This window comes from Argiope bruennichi, chromosome X1 (assembly GCF_947563725.1).
Source record: "Argiope bruennichi chromosome X1, qqArgBrue1.1, whole genome shotgun sequence".
NCBI classification, from domain to species: Eukaryota; Metazoa; Arthropoda; class Arachnida; order Araneae; family Araneidae; genus Argiope; species Argiope bruennichi.
In genome coordinates, this window is record NC_079162.1 from 6,911,228 (window position 1) to 6,933,394 (window position 22,167).

The following is a 22,167-nucleotide window of genomic DNA, read 5'->3' on the forward strand; positions in this document are numbered from 1 at the left end:
GGGAATCCTTGGCCAAAGCTCGAAGGGATAATCTATACTTATAAATAAAGCTCAATGTGTGTGTGTGTTGGCGCTCTACAGTCCAAATAGTTTAACATACAGTTATCAAATTTAGCATATCTACCTTGTAAGTTTGCAAATATAGAAAATTTACCTTGGAGGTCGGGAATGTGCACCTTGGAGCGATTTTTTAAAATTTTTAATTATAATTTTAATTAATTAAAAATGAAGCGTAATTTCGGCGTTTTGTCGCTATAACTTCAGAAAATATTAAGCACAAAATCGATTTTTGCATCAAATTAAAGCTCAAAAAATTATCTTTTTAATGATACCAATGTTTTAATTTATAAATTATGCTTAGATTTTTAACGAATTTTTAAAGAAATATTTTAACTATATTTTTCAATAATATATTTCGCTCAAAATAAAAATAAAATTTAATTTGTACGAGCACGTCAAATTAAAAAAAAAAAAATTAGCTTTTATCAACGTGTTGCCATCACATTGATAGAAGTTTAAATTAAAAAATAAATTTCGGCGGTGTCTATGTGTCTGTATAAAATTAAAAAAAAAAATGAAATTAGATATTTCCTGAAAAGTAAAAGGATGAAAAGTTTTCTATGAGCTTTGACAATACCTATATTATTAATTCAATAAAACAATTTAATTTAAGGCAAACATGATTTAATATACTTAGGTATTATCATTCTAATCAGCGACCATCAGTTAATTTGGGGCATACATTTGCTAACAAAATGGTCTAAAGGAACTAAATAATTATGTTTAATGTAACTTTAGTCAATAAATGCTCCGATGAATTAGGAATTTTAAATTTTTACATAGGTCCTCTGCTCTTTGAATCATATTTAACAAAATATTCTTGAGACACCAATATTTTAAATAAAAATTATGAACTCCAATCAACTAAATCAATCACTAAAACTGACTGATTTATGAAATTTCAATATCCCTCTTCTATAAAAACTGGCGATTTCAGACTAGGGTCTAAACTGCCAGGGTTTCTCGACAGTGATTATAAAAATGTTGATTGTTCTAAAACTGATACATAAAAACTTCATAAATCGGTCAGATTTATCGCAGAAGATAGGGACGTTTATTTATTTATTTAAAAGTTGAAGTGTCAAGAGTATTTCGCAGAATAGGATTCCTTGGAACCAAAGGACTGTGTAAAATTTAAAATTCGTAATTTTTTCATAAGTTCATTCATTGACTGAAATAAATTTGCATAACTCTTTATATGCATCATTTAATTTTTATTTGCATCATTTAAATCTTTTGAAAGTAAAAAATTAATTTTACGATGAATCAGAGAAATTTTTGATGAATAATTCTTTAAGATATTATATAAATTATTCTGCAGTGCACATATAAATTCACTGCCGAAAGACTCTGATTTCAGTTTTCATATTTAAAAAAAGACACAGTTAACTTCAGTATAAAAAGCTTTTATATTGATTACAGTTTAACATTTCCTCTTTAATTTAAAGTAGAATTTTTATGGATGCTGACAGAACATTAGAGAAAGTTATTAGTTCAATGAACAGAACTGTTTAAGACCTACATGAGAGTATGACTGAATCATATAACTACCAAAATATGAAGCTCAAAAGTCTTTTGCAGAAAAAGCTAATAAGAGAACAAGTTACATTAATTGAAAATTTTAGCGATCATTAATACTGCGAACCGGCTGGTCACCAAAGGCGACTAGTAAATAAATATAATGACATTTATGGATAAAATATAAACAAAGACATGTTGTAGGTGAAATTCGACAGATGGCGCTAACAAAGAAATGTCTTTAAATGATATTAACAACAAAACTATTTTTCCTTCATATTTGTTTTAATTAGCCCTTATATTTGCTATTTGCCTTTGCAAAAAATTTCATATTTTTTTGAAGCGATATTTTGGGAGAAAATATGATCTGGGATCTTTAACATTGGGTCCATGGAGCAGAAAAAGACTAAGGAGCACCCTTAAAGGTACTTGAAAATTGAGTACTCAATTTGCCTTTGTATTCATACACAATACACAACGCCTTTGCTCAAGTTATAATTCGTTCATTTTGAAGGGCGCAAATCTAATCTTCACGCTATCACGTTGTTACAGCATATACCTTCACTGAATCATTTCTATTATGGCTTTAATATGAGAACAGAATAACACGATATCACATTTTTATATATTACAAGCTTATTTTTAACCCAGAGGTGTCACTTATATTTGAACTCAGTTTCTGAAACAATTGTACTTAAATAAAAAACAGTACACAGAATTACTCATTTTTTAATACTTCATTTTTAATAGTGTGTAAAACAATCTGCTCTTGATTCCTTTCTTCCTACTTTGGCCGATCGTCCCAAGCCACTTCGACCACTGGCCGGCCAAAGCCCGAAATCAAGAAAAGATCGGAGATTGGCCGGTAAGTTTACAGCAACGTTGGCCAAAACGCGAACTGGCCGATTTCGGGCTTTGGCCGCAACATATACAACAAAGTATTATATACAACACGTTTGTGTTATGTATAATACGTTAATAATTATATTATTCCTATTATAAATTGCAAATAAACCCAATTTTATCATTTAATAGGAAAATTTTATTTCTTAAAAAATGTTTGGGAGTTTTATTATTATTATTATTATTTGTCCTTGTTGTAGTTGAAAATACGTATTTCTTGATTTTCATAAACGTCCGATATTTTAAAAACACGCCGAATGTGTGCATCTTTAAAATCTATGTCTTTAAAGTACTCTTTCTCTTTGATAATTACCAAAATTGATTGCATTTTTGATATGTAGAAAAAATTCCGACTTTTCTGGGCAGGCAAAATGAAATGTGCTCATTCCGCGAAAAAAAGTCTTGATATATTCAAGTACTGAGCATAAGCAATTTTCTTTTCCTACACTGGACATATTTATCAGCTGTATATTTCACGGACTTTAGAATTGGATGAATCTGTGAAAAAGAGGGTTCAAATAGGCTGACTTTCATTGATCACGCTGCAGATCATGAATGGAGGGAATGTTTCTTAACGAAACAAGTGTTGCCACTCCTGATAAGTTTTATATTTCCTGTTTATTTTTGTTTGCATCTTATTACATCTTGGAATCTGGCAACCCGGTTTTGATTTAAGAAAAATATGCCTTGTTTGCTTTAAGGATAGAATTTTATACGTTACGTTTTTTCATCTCTTTGATGTAAGGATCATTTGATCCGTTTCAGTCTACTTCATCTGTAAATACTCTGCTCAGTTTCTATCATCATTATGTAAATAGACTCATGAAATTCTCTGTTTTGTGTTGCGCAAAAATAAATTGATTCCAAAACGAAAGTAGAGTTTCAAGTAATAACAACAAGTGTACCCAACATGAGTCACGTGACTTAGGGAGAATCTGATAGTAAGAATACCTTTTTTGGCGACATATCGCAAATCTTGACATACTTAAAATCTGTCGCGCAATCTTTTGCTTCCCGGCATTGGGCATTAGGTCCGGTCGATTTTCATTTCCTGAAAAGTTTATTTATTTCTTTTCTTTTCTTCTTTTGATATTATTATTCTACTAGCAAAAACTAAGCAAACTGGTTTCAAAAACAATTTTTCTTTTTCATAACATCAATAGCTGAGTTTGCTGATTTAAATCATGTTTAGTTTTTTACTTTTTTTTTTGCATTAATTAAAAGTGATTATTTTTCTTCTTTAAGTAAAATTTTTATTTCTTTTATTTACCTAAAAACATCTTTTAATTTTACATTACATGTTCAAATACTTCTATCATTATCTCAAACAGATAAAAAAAAACTTTTATAAAAACAGATCATAAAAGTAACTTAAGTCTTTTTTTTTTTTTACTGAATATTTTTAAAAAATACATTCGTATTTATAATTATTTTTCTTTCTAAAAAATAAATTTTAATCCAAGAATTAGGAAAATAAATATTTATTTTTGTATAAAAAATGAAAAAGATATTAATTAAAACTGTTAAATTATTTTGAAATAATTTCGAAAGAAAACAAAACAATCAACAACCAAAAAATACAAGCCGAACCCGTGTCTCGCGAAAGCACGCCTCAGCCCTAACCACCTAACTATTCGAGCGCTCGTTCACGAAGACACATTATTAGTATATAAGCTATACTGAAAGTTCCATGGTTTATTTTATTCAGTTTATTCAGCATTAATATTTCCATGAATGAATATTCTAAATGTGTACTAACATTATACAAAATCTCATTCCGAACTCAATTTTAAACCTCGCGCCTTCCCCTTGTTAATACCAGTTTTAAATATTTCGCTTCTTGTTTATAATTTTGCCGGTAACATTGCTTCTAACTACTGTAGAAACAAAAGTAAATCATTTTTGGAATCTTAAATGTCTTGACTTTAATACAAAATAATAAAGAAATTCGAAATTTTTACGAAAACGGTGATTTTAGGGTATGTACATACAGCAAGTTATTAATAAATGTTGACATTCAGACAGAATTTTTATCTGTAAAGATAGCATTTCTTTCTTTAATAGTTTCTCATCTTTAGAATATCCACTAGTTTCTTTTTCGATTTTAATTAAAATTTATAAACACATGCAATTATTACTACCAGATTTATGAAATTTTTCCATATAACATTTTCAATAAAACAGACGTTTTAGTGTCACTATTTCATTCACAATGATGATTTAATATCGTTCACGTTATAATATGATTAGAATATTTATGGTAAAAAAACATACTGGAAATAATAAGGAAATTTATTTGCATTAAAATAAATACACAATTATTAATTCGTCAATAATATTTATATATATATGCACTTGTATTGGCGAGAAAAAAAATCATGTCAAGCTTGCAGCCAAGCGCGTGCAACACATTCTAGATTAAAATAAAGCTAGTAGCAAAATATAATGCAATTATATCAGTTTAAATGAAGCTTAATAACAAGTTAACTAAATTAAATATAATAACTAAACCAAACTGTGAAATATTATCCAGTTATAACATCAAAATTATTGAGTGTTCCAAGTTACGAAATTTTAAACTGACTTAAAATGGATATAAATAGAATATGTTTATTGTACATAGCTGTGAAATGATACAGGACAATAATTAGAAGATTTTTCTTTGCATCCAATTGCACAGCAAAAGTTAATCATGGCTTAAAAAGGTTTAAAATTTAACAGTTAAAAGCGAGAAATAATCTGCCATTGAAATATAATGGAGCATGGAGAATGCGGTTACAGCGAATACAAATTCTCTCTCGAAGTCACGTGATTTTATCTTGTCCTACACCAAAAAAGGGTTGCAGTCCCTCTATCACTATTTCAACTCTATGGTGCAGATAGGAGCTAACAAAGGTTTATTCTTTTTTTTAAATCGAAACAATCGAGTCAATCAAACTATTGTCTTACTAACGCGTTCATAATTTTTATTACTTTTCCTCTTGTAATTATAAAGACAATCAATTTTAAAGAATTTATTTTGTTTTTAATCTTTTTAAATTGACAGCTGTGGAGTTTGGCTGAGCAATGTGAACGGATTCATCAAATAAAGTAATAATCTCCATATTTCTATTTCGCTCCTCATGATCTTCATCAAAGTGTGCAAAATCTTTCTTTCTTTCAAAATTTATCAGTCTTTAAGCTTTCCAGTACCCCACTATACTTCTTTTTCCTTCTAATTACATTCATTGTCAATTTTGATATAGTCCCTTGAAGAACTCGATATAAAGGTAAAGAATGTAGAGCCATTACTTAAAAGAAGTTTACAAGTGGTTCCACATATACCTAATGATCATTAGTGGTTTTACGAAACTGAAGCTACTGAAAAACCATTATAGATCGTCGACAAGTCAAGAATGCCTAAATTCTCCAGCAATTATGGACTATGAATCTGTAGTATCAGAAAAAAAAATGATTTCCAAGATATTTTAACAGAAAATGTATAAAACAAATTGATGAAAGCCACAATATGATATTGTGCATAAAATAATAATCGAGATATAAATATAAAATCTGATTTATTTTATAAATTTATTACATAAGATTGTTTCTAATTTTAAAAAATGTTTAATCTTGTATTAAGTTATTTAAGTAATAATAGTAATAAAGTTATTTTAATTTGCATTTCACTAAAAAAAATTGACATATAAATATGAAATTGAATAGAAAATTCCATTCAGTACTTGGGACAAAGGACATTGGCACTATTTCATTCCAGTTCGACATACGAATTGGAAAGGATATCAAAAGGAACATCGCCCCTTTATATTATTTTTCAGATATCATCAACTAAGCATTTTATATGAAGATGGGGTTTGTTATATGGTTCCACATGACTTAGAAAAGAGAAACTTGCTTTTACGCTCTCAGTTTGGGATAAATCCTTAGAGAAGATAATCTTCGAACTTTTGTTATAACTCGAGAACAAAGAGGCGCGGATTAAAATCTAAGTGCACTAGGTGCAACACAGGAGTCTCGGGGCTTGAAAGAGACTAAGAAACGAAAGAAACTACAACTAATGTGCGTATATACAGGGTGTTGCCGAATTCGACTGACAAATTCAGAGGGTTGATAGTAGGCATCAGGAGGATAAAGAATCACCATACAACATGGGGTCTCAAACGACGTTTAATTAGTGAAAATCGTAAAAATATAGAGAAACGGAAAACTGTTGGAAACTGTAAAAAATTAATTAAAAAAATAACAAATGGTGCTTAAACTACGAATTTTTTTTCAAGTGAAAGCACATTCTTAAAAGTTTTTTTTTTTCATGCTGGTAACATGAGGATTTAAAGATCAAGGGGGTCGTAAATGACTGAAAACGAAAAAGTCGTTTAAAAACCATATTTGTAAAAATATTAAAACTTGAATAAAAATAATATCTTGAAAATGTAAGGAATTTTATATTCCATAATTTGATATAAGTGTGTAGTGTGAGAACTGTGGAGTTTTAAAGATATTCAAGAAAAACCAAAATGGGAACCAGAAAACATCGCTGCAACATCAGTACCGATGTTCGCAGAGAGCGTTGTCAAATTCGAAAGAAAATTCAGAGCAAGGATAATAGGCATTGCATAGATGAAAAATTACCAGAAAACATAGGGTCGCAGGAAAAGTTTATTCAGTGAAAATCGCAAAACAGACTTCGAAAAGACAATGAGTCTGGCGAAGAGAATGGTCCTATTAATGCAAGGATTAGGAACAAAGTAATCGAGAAGAAGCCTTCTGGTAAGTAAATTTTTCATGCGTTCGAGAAAAATAAAAGCCAGTGAGCAAGTATTCATTAATGAGCATTGCAGAATTGATGGCCGTAATACTTCAAGCAACAAGTCGGATTTCACGAATGTAACTAAAATATGCTGATGCTCCATCATGCATTACCAAAATGTCGGTCTCCCTGTAGTAAATCCAGCGGAACGTGCTGGAAGAAAACAAAGTACCTTTTGCCACTGAGTCGTTCGGGAAGAAAATACGGTCCAAATAGATGAATATGCCCAGATGTTAATATCAGACTTGTGTGGTACATTCGACGAGATAGTGATGTGAGGATTTTCGAATGACCAAATATTCTCATTGTACGTGTTGAAGACACTTTATCTCGTAATGCAGACTTCATCTAAGAATAAAACTCTAGCAGAAAAGTGTGCATCTTCCTGTGTGACATTAAGCATCCAGCGTGCGAACTCCACCCGATTTGTGATTTTCATTTTAAAGCGTTACCTGCGACCCTTTGTTTTCTGGTAATTTTTCATTTACTTGATGCCTATTATCCTTGCTCTGAATTTTCTTTCGAATTTGGCAACGCTCTCTGCGAACATCGGTACTGATGTTGCAGTGATGTTTTCTGGTTCCCATTTTAGTTTTTCTTAAATATCTTTAAAACTCCACAGTTCTCACACTACACACTTATATCAAATTATAGAATATAAAATTCCTTACATTTTCAAGATTTTATTTTTCTTCAAGTTTTAATATTTTTACAAATATGGCTTTTAAACTACTTTTTCGTTTTCAGTCATTTACGACCCCCTTGATCTTTAAATCCTCATGTTACCAACATGAAAAAAAAAACTTTTAAGAATGTGCTTTCACTTTAAAAAAAAAAATCGTAGTTTAAGCACTATTTGCAATTTTTTTATTTATTTTTTACATTTTCCCACAGTTCTCCGACTCTCTATATTTTTGAGATTTTCACCAGTTAAACGTCATTTGGAACCCCTTGATGTATGATAATTCTTTATCCTCCTGATGCCTACTATCACCCCTCTGAATTTGTCGGTCAACATCCTGTATATACATATATTCTAATTAAAAATAAAAAAAATTCAAATTTTCAGTTCTAAAGCATTTACGGAATCGACCTGAAACTGACGAAGAAAAGGTTTCCTGTTTATGCAGCTTGGCGAAAAGTAAATAATGATTTGATATTTACCACAATGTGAGCAACGATTTTGTACAATTGTTGAAATGTAGCATTACAGATTTTTCATTTGTTATGTGCAACGCTTGGATGAATGTTCATAACAATAACACATATATTCGAGAAGAAACATATATTACAAAATTCAAACAGCGGTTTATTAGTATTATTTTGCTTATATGATACAGTTTTCAGTCAAATGACGTGAAACTAACAGAAAGGCACGAACAAACACAAAACTAACTGTATAAATAAAACAGTATTAAAGAAATATTATTAAAAGATAATTGTTTAAATATTCAAGAAAATATAAGTATTTTTAGTCAATAATTTTATTTGTGCAAACGCGAAAATTAGTATATTTTTTCCTTTCAAAATTAGAATCCAGATATTTATGGCAATTTATGTAAAATACTACCATTAAAATTTATAAAGATATCGGCATTGCAGAGAAATGAATTTCAGTTGTTCTCCTAGAGGAGTTAAAGCCTGTACAAATTGATTTATTTTATACTTGAATCTTCAAACACTTATACTGAATTCTATAAACATTGGAATTATACTAAAAAACACGCTACATGCTTATAAATTAAGTAAATAATACAAAATGCAGTAAATTAGGAATTATAAAAAACAAAAAACAAAAAATATATAATGTTATTTATTATTCTTTATGCAGACATACGAATTTTAATATTAATAACTTGATTTACAAAGTAATTAAAATCATCTGGACATTTTTATGCTTTGCTTATCCTGCAGAAGAGTAAGTCATTAATATGAGGCTTTGCTACAATGTTTGAACGTCGAATTGCAGTTAGAACACAACGATCCACATCAGTGGCAGAATTTATTGACTTTTTTATTTCTTTAAACCTGATTAGCATGCAGAACATTTCAAAAATTAGTCAAGATCCTTTCTCATAGAGTAGCAGATGTGAGTACAGCAAAAATGGCTTCACCTCATATTAGAAATTAAAGCATATGCATTGCTTTCTTTGAAGCAAGTCAACCTGCATGCGAATGAGGTTGACTTGCTTCAAAGAAAGAAAAGACAAGTATTAAAATAGGTCCTCATAGCTCTTAATAACTTTCAAGGGAACAGATTCTTTCCCCGTTCAGTCAGATCGAGATGTGAGCTACTTTTATTTAAAAATGACGTTTGTTATTTAAGGAAAGATTATAAAACTTGCAATAAAAAGGTCTTTTGGGTTCAGTTTTGTCTATGGAAACTATAATTTTGACTCTGTGCAGACTGATTGATTGATTGGTTAACTAATTAGATTATCGTTCTAAATTAGACAACCGCTGATACAGTATGTTACCTATTCGAAAATTATTTGCTTTTTATGTTCTCAAACGAGGAATAATATGCGAGATATTGATTGACTGAGCAAGTGTTCTGCTTTGAAGAGCAGACACCAATCAAAATCTTGAAACTATCTCGAAGATCCATGCATACGGCGGATTCTCTGTGAGCTACGCATTCATAGTTCTCTTTGAAGAGTAATTAAACGATATGGGGAAATATTACGGCTTCATTATAATTAATCAATATATTTATCTCAGTCCTAATGGTTCGAACGATAGCACTGTCTAATTGCAGCTTATATTATGACCGAAGAGATTTCCGTCATCTCGCAGTCACCTTAGTGAGATTCATTTTTCATATTTCACTTGAAACAAAATTCCTTAATTCAATGCTTCTCTTAATGAATGTAGGTCAGCCCCTGTTTCTGAAATCGTCACTTTTTGAAGCATAAAAGATGAACAATTCGGAACATTTTCTGGAAATGTGCAAAATTTCGAATTATTCAGGAGTCAAAGCATCTTACCAAAAGCTAAATTAAGAAGAAAAAAAATGGGACGGAAAACAAATAAATCTTTATGAGCAATTATTAATCAGATGAAATCTGTCAGTGAAGTAAGTGTACAAAAAGCAGAAGGATGAACTTTTTTCCTTTCATATTTTTTGTGTCTCCATTGACCTCCGCGTATCTCAATGAATCGTACAATACTCAGTACAGACTTTTATCACGGACCGCATTTTTATATATATCTTTGCGTGATCAAGAAGCTAAAAGTGTTTCGAAGATAAAAGAGCGGAGAGTTTCTGGTTCCATACCCTAATTACAGCATATAGGCGCTTTGTGCACTAAATACATCCAGTGCCAACGCCCTTTACCAGGTGTGGAGAGGGATATTCTGGTTCAGATGCCGTCCTCATCTTCTAACAAAGACTCAAAATAACGATGTCCGTTTCAAAATTCCCTTAGTGAAATTATAAAACTGAGGGTTAATATAATTAAACAATTATGATTTTAAAACTGAATTTATCGAGGCCACTTCCATACTTATATTTCCATACTGCATTTATATGAGCAAAATAGAGTTTCAATTAATGTTTATTAAAACTGATAACAGATATTTAGATTCGAAATATCTAATATATAAAAATGAATTTTAGTTTGTTCATATTTTATGCGCTGCCACACCGTTCTTCCGATTGCGATAAAATATTTACCAACTTATTGCTGGCACTTGCGCGAACGTTATAGGCATAGTACAATTATTAGCATTTATTTTGAACATAATAAAATTTAAAATCGTTTGATACGTTTCTATTATTCAACATTATTTTAAAATGGACAATTGGCAAAAGACAAGCAGTAAATGGCAAATGGTACGTGCCATTCGGAGGGAATCGCACCTATATCAAACAAAATAAAAATTTATCATCGATGCCAATCAATGTGAATGAAATGAAATCAAAAATATTTCGTGCAAGCCTTACTTTTTTTCTTTTCATTATTGAATAGTCAGCTACAAGATACATTCATTCAGCGTGCACAATCTTTTGGTTGCGGCGAACCGCACATATTATTCAGAGTTTATCTCACACTTGCAGAAGCAAAATAGAATTATTATCATCGATGCCGATCAAATTATATATAATGAAAATTTTCCAGTGCAAACAGTCATTTTTCTATTTATTCAGTGAAACGATATATAAGAAAATATGCCTCTCAAAAGTTCGTCATTTAGTAGATCTGCCAGCGCAGCACGTAAAAATAAGCCAATTCGAGCTTCTCAAATAAATGAGGAACGACAAGCGAGCAATGAAGCAGGTCGTTTACGAATAGTAAATTCAAGTGCTTCAGAATCTCAAGATCAACATGCTACAAGAATCGAAACACAATGTTTATGTGCTAATTGATCACGCGCATTAGAATCAAAAGACGAACATGCAGTAAGAATCGAGGCAACTATTCATAACGGAAAGTCGAATGGAGAAGATGTGCTCATTCCACGCATTCCCATTAATATGCGTTTTGATTTTAAAAGACTGCAGTTCCCCATTCGATTTGCATTCTCAAGGCGCAAGTCAATCACTTCAAGTGTGCGGATTGAACTTAGAAAATCAATGTTTTTCACATTGCCAGTTGTATGTTGGATGCTCACGAGTCGGACAGTCAAGGAATTTAGTTGTTTTTGCTGAAGACGGAAAAACAAAAAAATATTGTCTCTCCTAAAGAACTTGAATAATAAAGTAAAAAAAATAATAATAATAGAGTAAATATTGTTTATACTTTACCTTTATATATCATTCAACTTCAATGAATGTATTTATTGTCGACAAGAAAATAAATATCATTCTTTCTATTATTCCTAATTAAACAAGATAGCTATTTCAAAATATATTTCCAAAATTATTCTTCTGCGCCGGGTACCAACTAGTCACTGATAATATACGAGTATGAGGTTGCATCTTTCGCGACATATCGGTGCTTTTGAGTTAGAAACTTCAAAGAACTTAAAACGCTGTATTATTTGAAAATGAATATCAAAGAAGTTCGTTCAGTTTTGAATAAATACTTAGTAAAATTCATTTAGAACAAATTCTCATTATTTAAAATTTGGAAAGCTAAGCTAAATATCATTTTCAAATTATAAAAACATAATAGTGTAACGTTTCCCCTTTTTCCTCACATGGTAATCTGGCATTCCGGCCAAATGTAATATCACCCGTTTCCCCACACATAGTTAAATGCCTCTGGACCGCTAGATGGAGATTCTCTTCATTAGTAGAGTCATTGTGTCTGTTCATTTTTTTTTTTTTTTTTTTTTGTATTTAGATAAAGGGTCACAGATGTGTGTTTCGTCTTTTCAAATCAATCGTCGTTTCCACCATGTCTTCAAGGAAGAACTTCAAAACATCCAGATGTTACTTTTATTTCATTATGAAGGGACTTCAAGAAACGATCAATCACCAGCAACCGTTGTCATTAAGTGTCGAAGTTAGATGGACTTTAGCCGCACAACTAACAAGCTGTGACATGTGTGCGAGAAGGGTCAGCTACAAAGATGGGTCATTAACAGACATTCCCACGATCGATTGGAGATCATTGAGGAAGCATTGCTGAGCAGTTATTGGGTGATAAGGAACTTAAGTTCACCAATGAGAAAATCAGAGGCGGAGATCTGGCGGAAATAAAAAGCGGTATATTTGTTTGAAGAGGAGAGCAGTGAGAGGTGTGGACGGAGAGTAGGAAGAAGGTGTTTCTGATTTTGTGAAAACTCCGTGTGATTCGGGTTTCTGTGTTAGGATCCACCCGATAAAGGCTGATTCCTGGAGTTGCTGTTTGAGATAACAACCTGTTAGCGGTTTTTTTTGGTGCATATTCTCCGATGTGATCTAGGAATTATTTCATGATTAAACTTTCAACTGTTGTGTGAATTTTGTAAATAATATTAACCTACATGAGAACAATTTATTTTTGTGTGTATATATAAGGCTGTAGATAAAAGAAATGTTTTGTTACGCTTCTCTCTTATTTGATCGACCAAGATATTACAATAGTCATAATATGGAAAAGTTGATTTACAGTCCATTCACAAAAACTTCTATGTACGATAACATTTTTTAAGCAATAATGAATTATTTCTTAAAATATTCTGTCACTGATTCTTTGCATAATATCATTTCTTCCAAATTTGTGTCCAGAAATTAGATTTTTATCATGAGACTTAATTGAGATTTATTTCTTACACTTTTAAGAATAAAATAAAAAAACTCACCCATTGCTTTAGTTTCTTCTCGCTGCTCATTTAGAATCGAAAATTTAAATTTAGCTCGAACTTCACTTTTATTGCAAAATACTAGTAAAAGGTAAAGAGATAAGTATTCTTTACTTTCTTCATCTAATCCTTTGGGATTCACTCGAAGACACCTAGAATGAAACAATCATTCAAATTCAAATGTCTCAATAATTTTCAAAAATAGACAGATTTAAATTAGGATATTACACTCATATCCATAAATTAAGGAGAATTCAGAGTCACGCGGAAATCGAACTCTTAAAATACATATATCACCCGTAAAATGACTACACACATCTTCAAAAATCATATGCAAATTGCAGGAAGCCACCAAGATGACACCGATAGTACGTCACATTGACGAGTGTAAGAGAGTGATGTATAAGGAATACAGGCAAAGAAATAAAATTTTTCGCAAGCGCTTTATAAGCCTTTCATTGTAATAACCGCATCGTTATGACACAAAGGACGCATTTGGATGTTTTTTACGTGATAGAATTATCGGGCCGTCTGGAACGTGGGCATACCTAGCTGGAAGTATCCGAAGAACTTGGAATCGTCCACAGTGTCATCTCCAGGCTATGGCAAGGATTCCAGGATGCTGGTAATGGGAGTAGATGTTACAGCTCAAGTCACCCCCCCAGTTACAACGTCGAATGAGGGCCGGTATTTGGCAGTTGCTGCCAAAAGAAACCGAAAAAGAAATAAAGACGGAGAACAGCATCAGACCTGTCTCGTCAGCTCTCTTCTGCCACTGGTACGACAGTTTCAAGGCAGACCGTGTACAGACGCTTAGGGCATATTGGTCTATATGCTCGTAGGCCTGTCAGATGTGTTCCACTAACTGCAACTCACTGTCACCTACGGTTAGCCTGGAGTAGAGAGCATGCATTGTGGACACCGCAACAGTGGGCTTGTGTGATGTTTTCCGACTAGTCCAGGTTCAGCTTGCAGTCTGATTCTCGCCGGACTTTCATATGGAAAGCGCCAGGTACCCGTAACCGCCAAGAGAACATCACTGAACGACACTGTTACGCAGGTGCAGGATTGCTCGTTTGGGGAGGAATTATTCTGGGTTCCAGAACTGACCTGCATGTTCAAATTGGAACCATGACAGGCCAAATCTGTCTGGACGTCTTTCTGGAACAACATTGTTTGTTTTGGGGAGCCATGGGCGCAGAATTCGTGTTAATGGATGACAACTCCCGTCTTCACCGTGCAAACATCGTAAACGAATGCCTTCGATCGGAGAATATCACTCGTACGGCCTGTCCAGCATTCTCACCGGACTTGAATCCAGTAGAGCATGTGTGGGACATGCTTGGCCGATGAGTTGCAGCCCGTCAACCACCTCCTACATGTCTTTCGGAACTTCGTAGAGCATTTCTTGATGAGTGGTGTAATATTCCCTAAAATCAGATCGATAATTTGATATTCAGCATGCCTAGGCGTTGTAGGCCTAGGCATTGTTGTATTGCATCGTCTGGGAGACATACTATGTATTAACCATCATACCAACCATGTATTGGTTATTGGTTTTTGTAAACAGATTTTTGTTTTTGTAATTTGCTCCAGGGAGCAAAAAATCGCAATTTTTATTAATGATATCAAACATATAGCATCTGTTTTGCTCTTTATCTTTTGTTTAATAAATATGTTTTACAAATAAGTCAGGTTTGTTTTGCTTCTGACTCTTTCTTTTCCTGAACTTGTATTATCCTTAATTTATGGACATGAGTGTATATTTTGCCAAATGGCATTCACTACAAAATAAATACTATGTAGCTTGTCCATAAAAGAACACGGTTTCTCAAGTAAAACTTCAACTTACCAACTCCACTGCAGTGACATTATATAATGTTAATCCGTTGCTTGCGCCTTTTTTGGAGGATGTCATTTTGTCATTATTTTATGAGCGGTAAACAGAATTAGTATTTAATGTATTTATCAATTCCTTACATTTTGTTTATGGAGGAGCAAAGAGTTGATGAAATTTTGCATAAAACTGATCTACTCCTTTACTGAAATATCGTAACAAGCAAGACATGCAATAAATAGGACTAGCGTTTCAAATTGGGGATCACCCTTCTCAATCATCAGGTTGTTTCCAAATCATTTTGTAAAGATTCATGAAATTGCTGAAGATCTAAAGCTTTAGTAAAAGTAAAATTTTGATTGATGCATGAACTGTCAATTGATTGGTGTATGGAACAGTCGTTGTTGAATTGTTAAAATATAGATGCATGACTCTCCAGAATTGAGATCTACCTAAAAGATACAAAACAAAAGAAAGCAAGAATCCTAAAAAAAGGAATACCCAGGAACGAAAGACACACTGGAATAAATAGAAGACGTCATTTTCAAATTATTATTAAAAATTTCGTTTTTTTATTTTCAGCACATTATATATGCAGGATATTTCAGAAAAAAATTGTAATTTATTATCAAGGCTGGATAGGAAATGGATGCCATTTTCTTTAAGATACTTGCTCAGTCGACAACTTCCAAGTAGACTTCGAAAGAGAAACAGAAATAGAAATTCGTACCATCCAAACTAAATTGAATTAAATTTTGATATTTCTTTCTAAATGGTTTCATTTCATTTACATGCTCATTTAAAAATGAAAGAATATATTTTGAAAAATTTGTGCAGACACCAAGTAACATCAAATTAATACGAGATATAGTACTGAATGCTTATATAAGTACACTCACCATTTTAACTTATCGTTAGGTCCAGCAGAAAACGTTGAACTTTTCAGGACTTCTCCCATGTCTTCTCGACTATAACTAAAATTGTTAATTGTCCAGGTGTAGGAAAATTTAATCACTTTTACCTGAAACAAACAAGATATGTAGGATTCACAAAAATGAAACATCTATAGGATATATATAAAATAAGTTGTGAGCAACTCACTCAGTAGATAAAACTAGTTTTCTAGAAACTCCAATAAAATGACAAGAGTTTACTGTTCAAAATCATGGTCTTGCAAATGAAGGAAGTGAAAACAGCGGCGCAACTTTAAAAAGCAAAATACAAACGAGTAACTAACTCTATTCCTGCTGTAATGCATCGATTCTTTTCTATGAATATCAGCATGCTTTATAAGGACATGAATTAGAATTGTCATGCTTCAACTTTAAGTAAACCGGTTGAGACCTTATCGGTTTTTAGTGCGATTTCCTCGAAAATTAGGGGTCTTTTCATTTTCTGAGAGTGATGAATTACGCCACACAGAGTTCAGAAAGTAATTAAAAGACACTCTGTGTACCAAAAACTCTGAAGAACATTCTTAATTACATTCGATATTAGAGAATGCTACGTATTTTGCAATGCATGATCCAAGAGAACAGGGAAATTGGGAGAAAAAAACGCTCTGTTGCATTGAATATTTATATTTGTAACTCATTTGTCCACGGCAAAGTGAATTTGTTGAATAAAATGATTTCGTACTGAAATCCCTTCTTTTTTTAATTCATCAATCTGCTCTCTGTAACTTTTTAACGTAATCGCGAATTCATATTTTGAAGTTTTAGACAACCAAACATAAATATTAGCCAGCATTTCACAAAACCTATATTCCTCATAATCATTAGTCCTGTTATCAAATTTGGTGGCATTCAAGTAGATAATCGAATTATACATGCATCAATGTAGCATCAGTTAAAGAGAAAACATCGGTATAGATAATATTTAATTGTTTAACGTAAAATGTTTCTATAAACACGCATTTATGATGATTCTTTCGTCAAACATCTTTTTTAAAGTAATAGAGAAGATACGGCAAAATTGTCGAAAAGAATGCTCTGTTTTCTATATCGATAGATTAGGTTCAGGTAATTGGGTAACTGGAAGAGGTTCTGAATCTTTTCCCTTGAGCAACTCTTACTAGTTCATTTATATAGAATTGTCTAAAATTTGATTTTCTTATTTTTCAAAAATAAATAAATAAACATAAAAGGTCGGAGAGATATATAAACATAGGTGCTTCCTTATACAAATAATTTAGGATGTTATATTCCAAATACAAATGATATATTTTTCTTGAACCTATGAGCAATAAGACAGCTCTGTTTACTAGAGCTGTAGTGTAGGGATAAATCCTTCTATGAAAATAAGTATAGACTCTAAGTAGGGGAACGAGACCATTTCTTTCCAAGGAATAATGTAGAAAATTATTCGGGTCTGTAGCATAATTCCATAATCTCATTTTCATTTGGACGTATCTTATATATTGAGCTAAGAAATTTATTGGATTACTTTAGTTTCTCATTTATATAAGCACAAGGAGTTTGCACTGCAATATATCGACTGCCCAGCTTATCTCAAATTTATTGGATTACTTTAGTTTCTCATTTATATAAGCACAAGGAGTTTGCACTGCAATATATCGACTGCCCAGCTTATCTCAAATTTTAAGCCCTGGAGTATAAGCAGGGTTTTGAATATGTGCATGCAATTTTCATAAATTTGTGACTGCAATAATATTAGTAAAGCAAACTGATAATTTCATATGGATTATCCTAATAATTTTTTAAATCAATTATTCAATGTTACTAAAAACCAACCCTCCAAAAGAAGGGCGATACTTTATTTCAAAATTTTATTTCATTTGACTTGTTCTATGTTAATAAGGATGGAATTTTGAAATTTTCTATACTTGTATGCTTACGTTATCATTTTAATATTTTCACAGTTCAATCATTATCATCTTTTTCAGATTCAATCAGATAATCGATTAATTTAATTAAACCTTGATAAGTGGCTCTACCGAGGAATGGATTAAAGGCTACGTACATGCGTCAGGACCCCCTGTCCCGAAATAACACTTAAAAAATACAGTGACCCTATCCCCATGTCTGATTTTAATCGGGCTAGTCAATCTGAGAAGCTATTAGTGGCGTGAAATACGGATATTGATAGAAGTTGTGATGACCTCCCTTAATGCTCAAAAAACAAGCAGAATTCCTTAGATCATTCGAATCCAGGTGCCTTAGCATTTTGGAATTCCAGAATTTCAAAAATCAGGAAAATTCTCTACCCGATCACTGTGACAGCCCGTATTCTTAAAGGATTGATATACAAAAGATAGCCCTATTGAAACTGAAGGTTATTAAGGGTCTCGGGACCCTTAATTTTCCCATTTTTCAAAAAAAAAAAAAATGTCCTATCGTTTCTGAACATATTGGTATTTTAATTGGAACAAAAGTTTAACGAGTAAAATTTCCAGAAATATTGAGAAAAAAATTAAAACATTGGTGAAATAAATGTAAACAGAAACGACGTTGCCACGCCCATTTTTAACAGTTGGCGGACGATTCTTTTATTCTCCTGTTTAATTGTTTTAGTTTAAGAGCCATATTTATTATCAATTGAATGATGGTTTTCCGCATATATAGGTAATTGTTATAAGTCCATACTTTTGAAAGTCAGAAAACCTCTCTGCCCCTTAAATTCAACGTCTCTAACGAGCAAACCGCAAGTATTCAATCAATCACACTTCATTTAAAGCTGAGGATTTCGCAGTAATATCCAGGCGTCTCGGACGCCCGCCGTGGTTTTGTTAAACGGGCGTTTGAAACCTCGCAGTGCCGGCGTCCTAGCATAGGGGTAGTGCATCTTCCTCGTGAACAGGGCGTCCCGGGTTCGAATCCCGGTTCGGGCATGGTATATCTTCATCTATGTTCTATCTGCGAGGTGTGTGTGAATGTGCCTTCCTGTAAAAAGGGGTTGTGCAAGCGAATGTGTGTGTGTCATCTTCATATCAGCTAGAAGTCAGACTTCTGCCTTCGGGTGCTGAGGGGTCTTTACCCTCAGAAGCTACTGCACCCACTTTCCGTGGTAACGCGGACACGACATCATCAAGCCTTTCAGTGTTAATAGATTTATATATTTTTCCTTGGGACTTTCAGTATTAATACATTTATATATTTTTCCTTGGGGCTTTCAGTATTAATAGATTTATATATTTTCCCTTGGAATTAATACACCTTTACGATTTTCAGTACATTCGGGACGTATGAGTGCAATATCAACGAATCGTATATCAATGAACCGCTAACCGTTTCTCCGACATTTAGCAATAATTTCTAATAGTTGTAAGAGTTTAGTTCAGATGACAAGATATTTATTTCTTAGGCTTGAGAGAGAAGCTCACTTATAAAGGAAACACTATCTCGTGAAGTTGTCGCTTCGACGATTCGAATGACTGATTAACTTACCTTCTTTTTTTTTTATCTTATTTTATTGTTACTTTCAGTAGTCATTAGTAGCAGTAACGGATCAGTTCAGTTGATAAGATCCACGCTCGTCTCTATTCATTAGCTGTTTTGTGGTTCTGTTTCCCCTTCACACTTTTGTTGAATAACTTTTAATTATCATTCATAGATCAGCATTTTATTATCACAAACAGGGTGCCCGAACAGAAGAAATCTAATGCATCTTAATCGCATCAAAATTTTCTGCGTTCACATATTTGAGTAATGACGCTGTTTGTAGTCATTACTGAAAGGAGAAGAAATAAGCTTTGCTTTTAAATTCAGTTAAATTATATTACCATTCCATTTTTGAGGTAAAACAAAGATTGTTCGTAGAAGTAGTGACACTTCACTGCAGCTGCAGCTGGGTGAAGACACTTGAATTGGTACCACGTCTACAGGAGGACTCTGAAGTGGGATTTAATCTCCCATAGCAATGGGTCATTAGAAGAAGAGTTACGAACCTTCCTTCTCCGACTTCACCACTAGCCCCTAATCAAGCATGGCAGAGTTTTCGTCTGATTTCAAAAGATGATCCTACTCCTTACATGATTTGCTTCAAAAGGAATTCTTTTTCTATTAGAAAATAAAGATAAAATGAGTTTCATTCAACATATCGTTATAGAGTTGGTTTATATATTGACATAAATATTTAATGAAGCTGCTTTCTTTCTAGTGATGTCTGCATCATTTACTTTAAAAATAAATTTTTCATAAAAAAAAAAACTCTTTTGAGTTCAACAAATTTCTTATTTAAGAAAAAGAGCAAAAGCTTTAATCAAAGTCTGAGTTTCATTTCTTGTTGTGACCTTATTTACTGAATTATTCTGTAATGAATGGAAATAATTTAGCAATTCTGATAAAAATTCAACAAAACATTTCAAAAAATTGAAGAGTCATTTCTTATTTATTAAAATTAATAAGTTAATTTAATTTTTCCAATCATATCAGAATATCATGGTATTCACAAAGAAAAATGTCAATGATTTAAATTTATGCACTTGTGTTTCACAATTTATGCCTTTTCTTAAAATCGCATTCTATTCAAACGATTCACTGATTAAATTACGATATTCATCATGAATCTCTCTTTTTTTTTTAACGAATAGGCATGCTGAGTATCAAATTATCGATCTGAATATTACACCACTCATCAAGGAATGCTCTCCGGTAGACATGTAGGAGGTGATTGACGGGCTGTAACTCGTCGGTCAAGTACTGTACTGGATACAAGGCCGGTGAGAATGCTGCCCCGTCCGTACGGGTGATATCCTCCGATCAAAGGCATTCGTTTACGATGTTTGCGCGGTGAGGAGAGACGTTGTCATCCATAAACACGAATTCTGAGCCCATGACGCCCCGAAACAAATGAACATGTTGTTCCAGAATGACGTCCCGAGAAATCTGGCCTGTCATGGTTCCAATTTGAACATGCAGGTCAGTTCTGGAACCAGAATAAATCCTCCCCAAACGAGCAATCCTGCATCACCGTAACGGTGTCGTTCAGTGATGTTGTCTTGGTGGTAACGGGTAGCTGGTGCTCTCCATATGAATGTCTGGTGAGAATCAGGCTGCAAGCTAAACCTGGACTAGTCGGAAAACCTCACACAAACCCACTGTTGCGGTGTCCACAATGCATGCTCTTTACTCCAGGCTAACCGCAGGCAATAGTGAGTGGCAGTGAGTGGAACACATGTGACAGCCAGAACACATGTGAGTGGAACACATAGACCAATCTGCCCTAAGCGTCTGTACACGGTCTGCCTTGAATCGTTGTACCAGTGGCTGAAGAGAGCTGACTAGATAGGTCTGATGCTGTGCTCTGTAACTCGGGGGTGACCTGTGCTGTAGCATCTACTCACATTATCAGCATCCTGGAATCCTTGCCAAAGCCTGGAGATGACACTCTGGGCGATTCCAAGGTCCTCGGATACTTCCAGCTGGGTACGCCCATGTAAGACGTGCTAATTTTGGCAACCCGTCTCACCTCTGAGAGTAACCCCGCTTGCCTAACGGAAGTGGGGGAGGAGAAAGAGGGAGAGAGGGAGAACTGGCTGAGAGGCAGCAGAGGAAGGTCGCTCTGCTAGATCGTGATGTTTCTTGTAATATTTTCATAATTTTGTGTCGTAACATGTGCTGTGTCCCTTATGAAACTGTGAATAAAAATTTTGGGACTAAAAAGTAGTGATCACTGTCTCTATCGCTCACACCAAAGAAATCCCACGCGAAAGAAAGGGTTTTTACATTGGTGGCAGCTACATGGGATGTGAGCAGAGACAAATCACAGAATAGGTGACCGGTACAGTGACCCTCAATACCCATCGTAATCAATGGAATTCCTGGTCGTCGTAACCAGTGGAATTCTTGGT

The 22,167-nt window shown here is 33.2% G+C and overlaps 1 protein-coding gene across 9 annotated transcripts in view; it reads right to left on the reverse strand.

Moving 5' to 3' along the window:
• LOC129958486 (speckle-type POZ protein B-like) overlaps positions 1–22,167 on the reverse strand; it is a 103,298-nt gene that overhangs the window by 33,964 nt on the left and 47,167 nt on the right. For 6 of the 9 annotated variants that reach the window (XM_056070983.1, XM_056070984.1, XM_056070991.1 and 3 more), the window contains 2 exons: positions 16,256–16,377; positions 13,520–13,671 (listed from right to left, as the gene is read on the reverse strand). In XM_056070983.1, coding sequence (XP_055926958.1) covers positions 13,520–13,671; positions 16,256–16,377 — 274 coding nt within the window. Of the gene's footprint in view, positions 1–13,519; positions 13,672–16,255; positions 16,378–19,762; positions 20,067–20,097; positions 20,375–22,167 lie in introns of those variants that run through there. The other 3 variants (XM_056070989.1, XM_056070987.1, XM_056070990.1) reach the window with 3 other exon arrangements.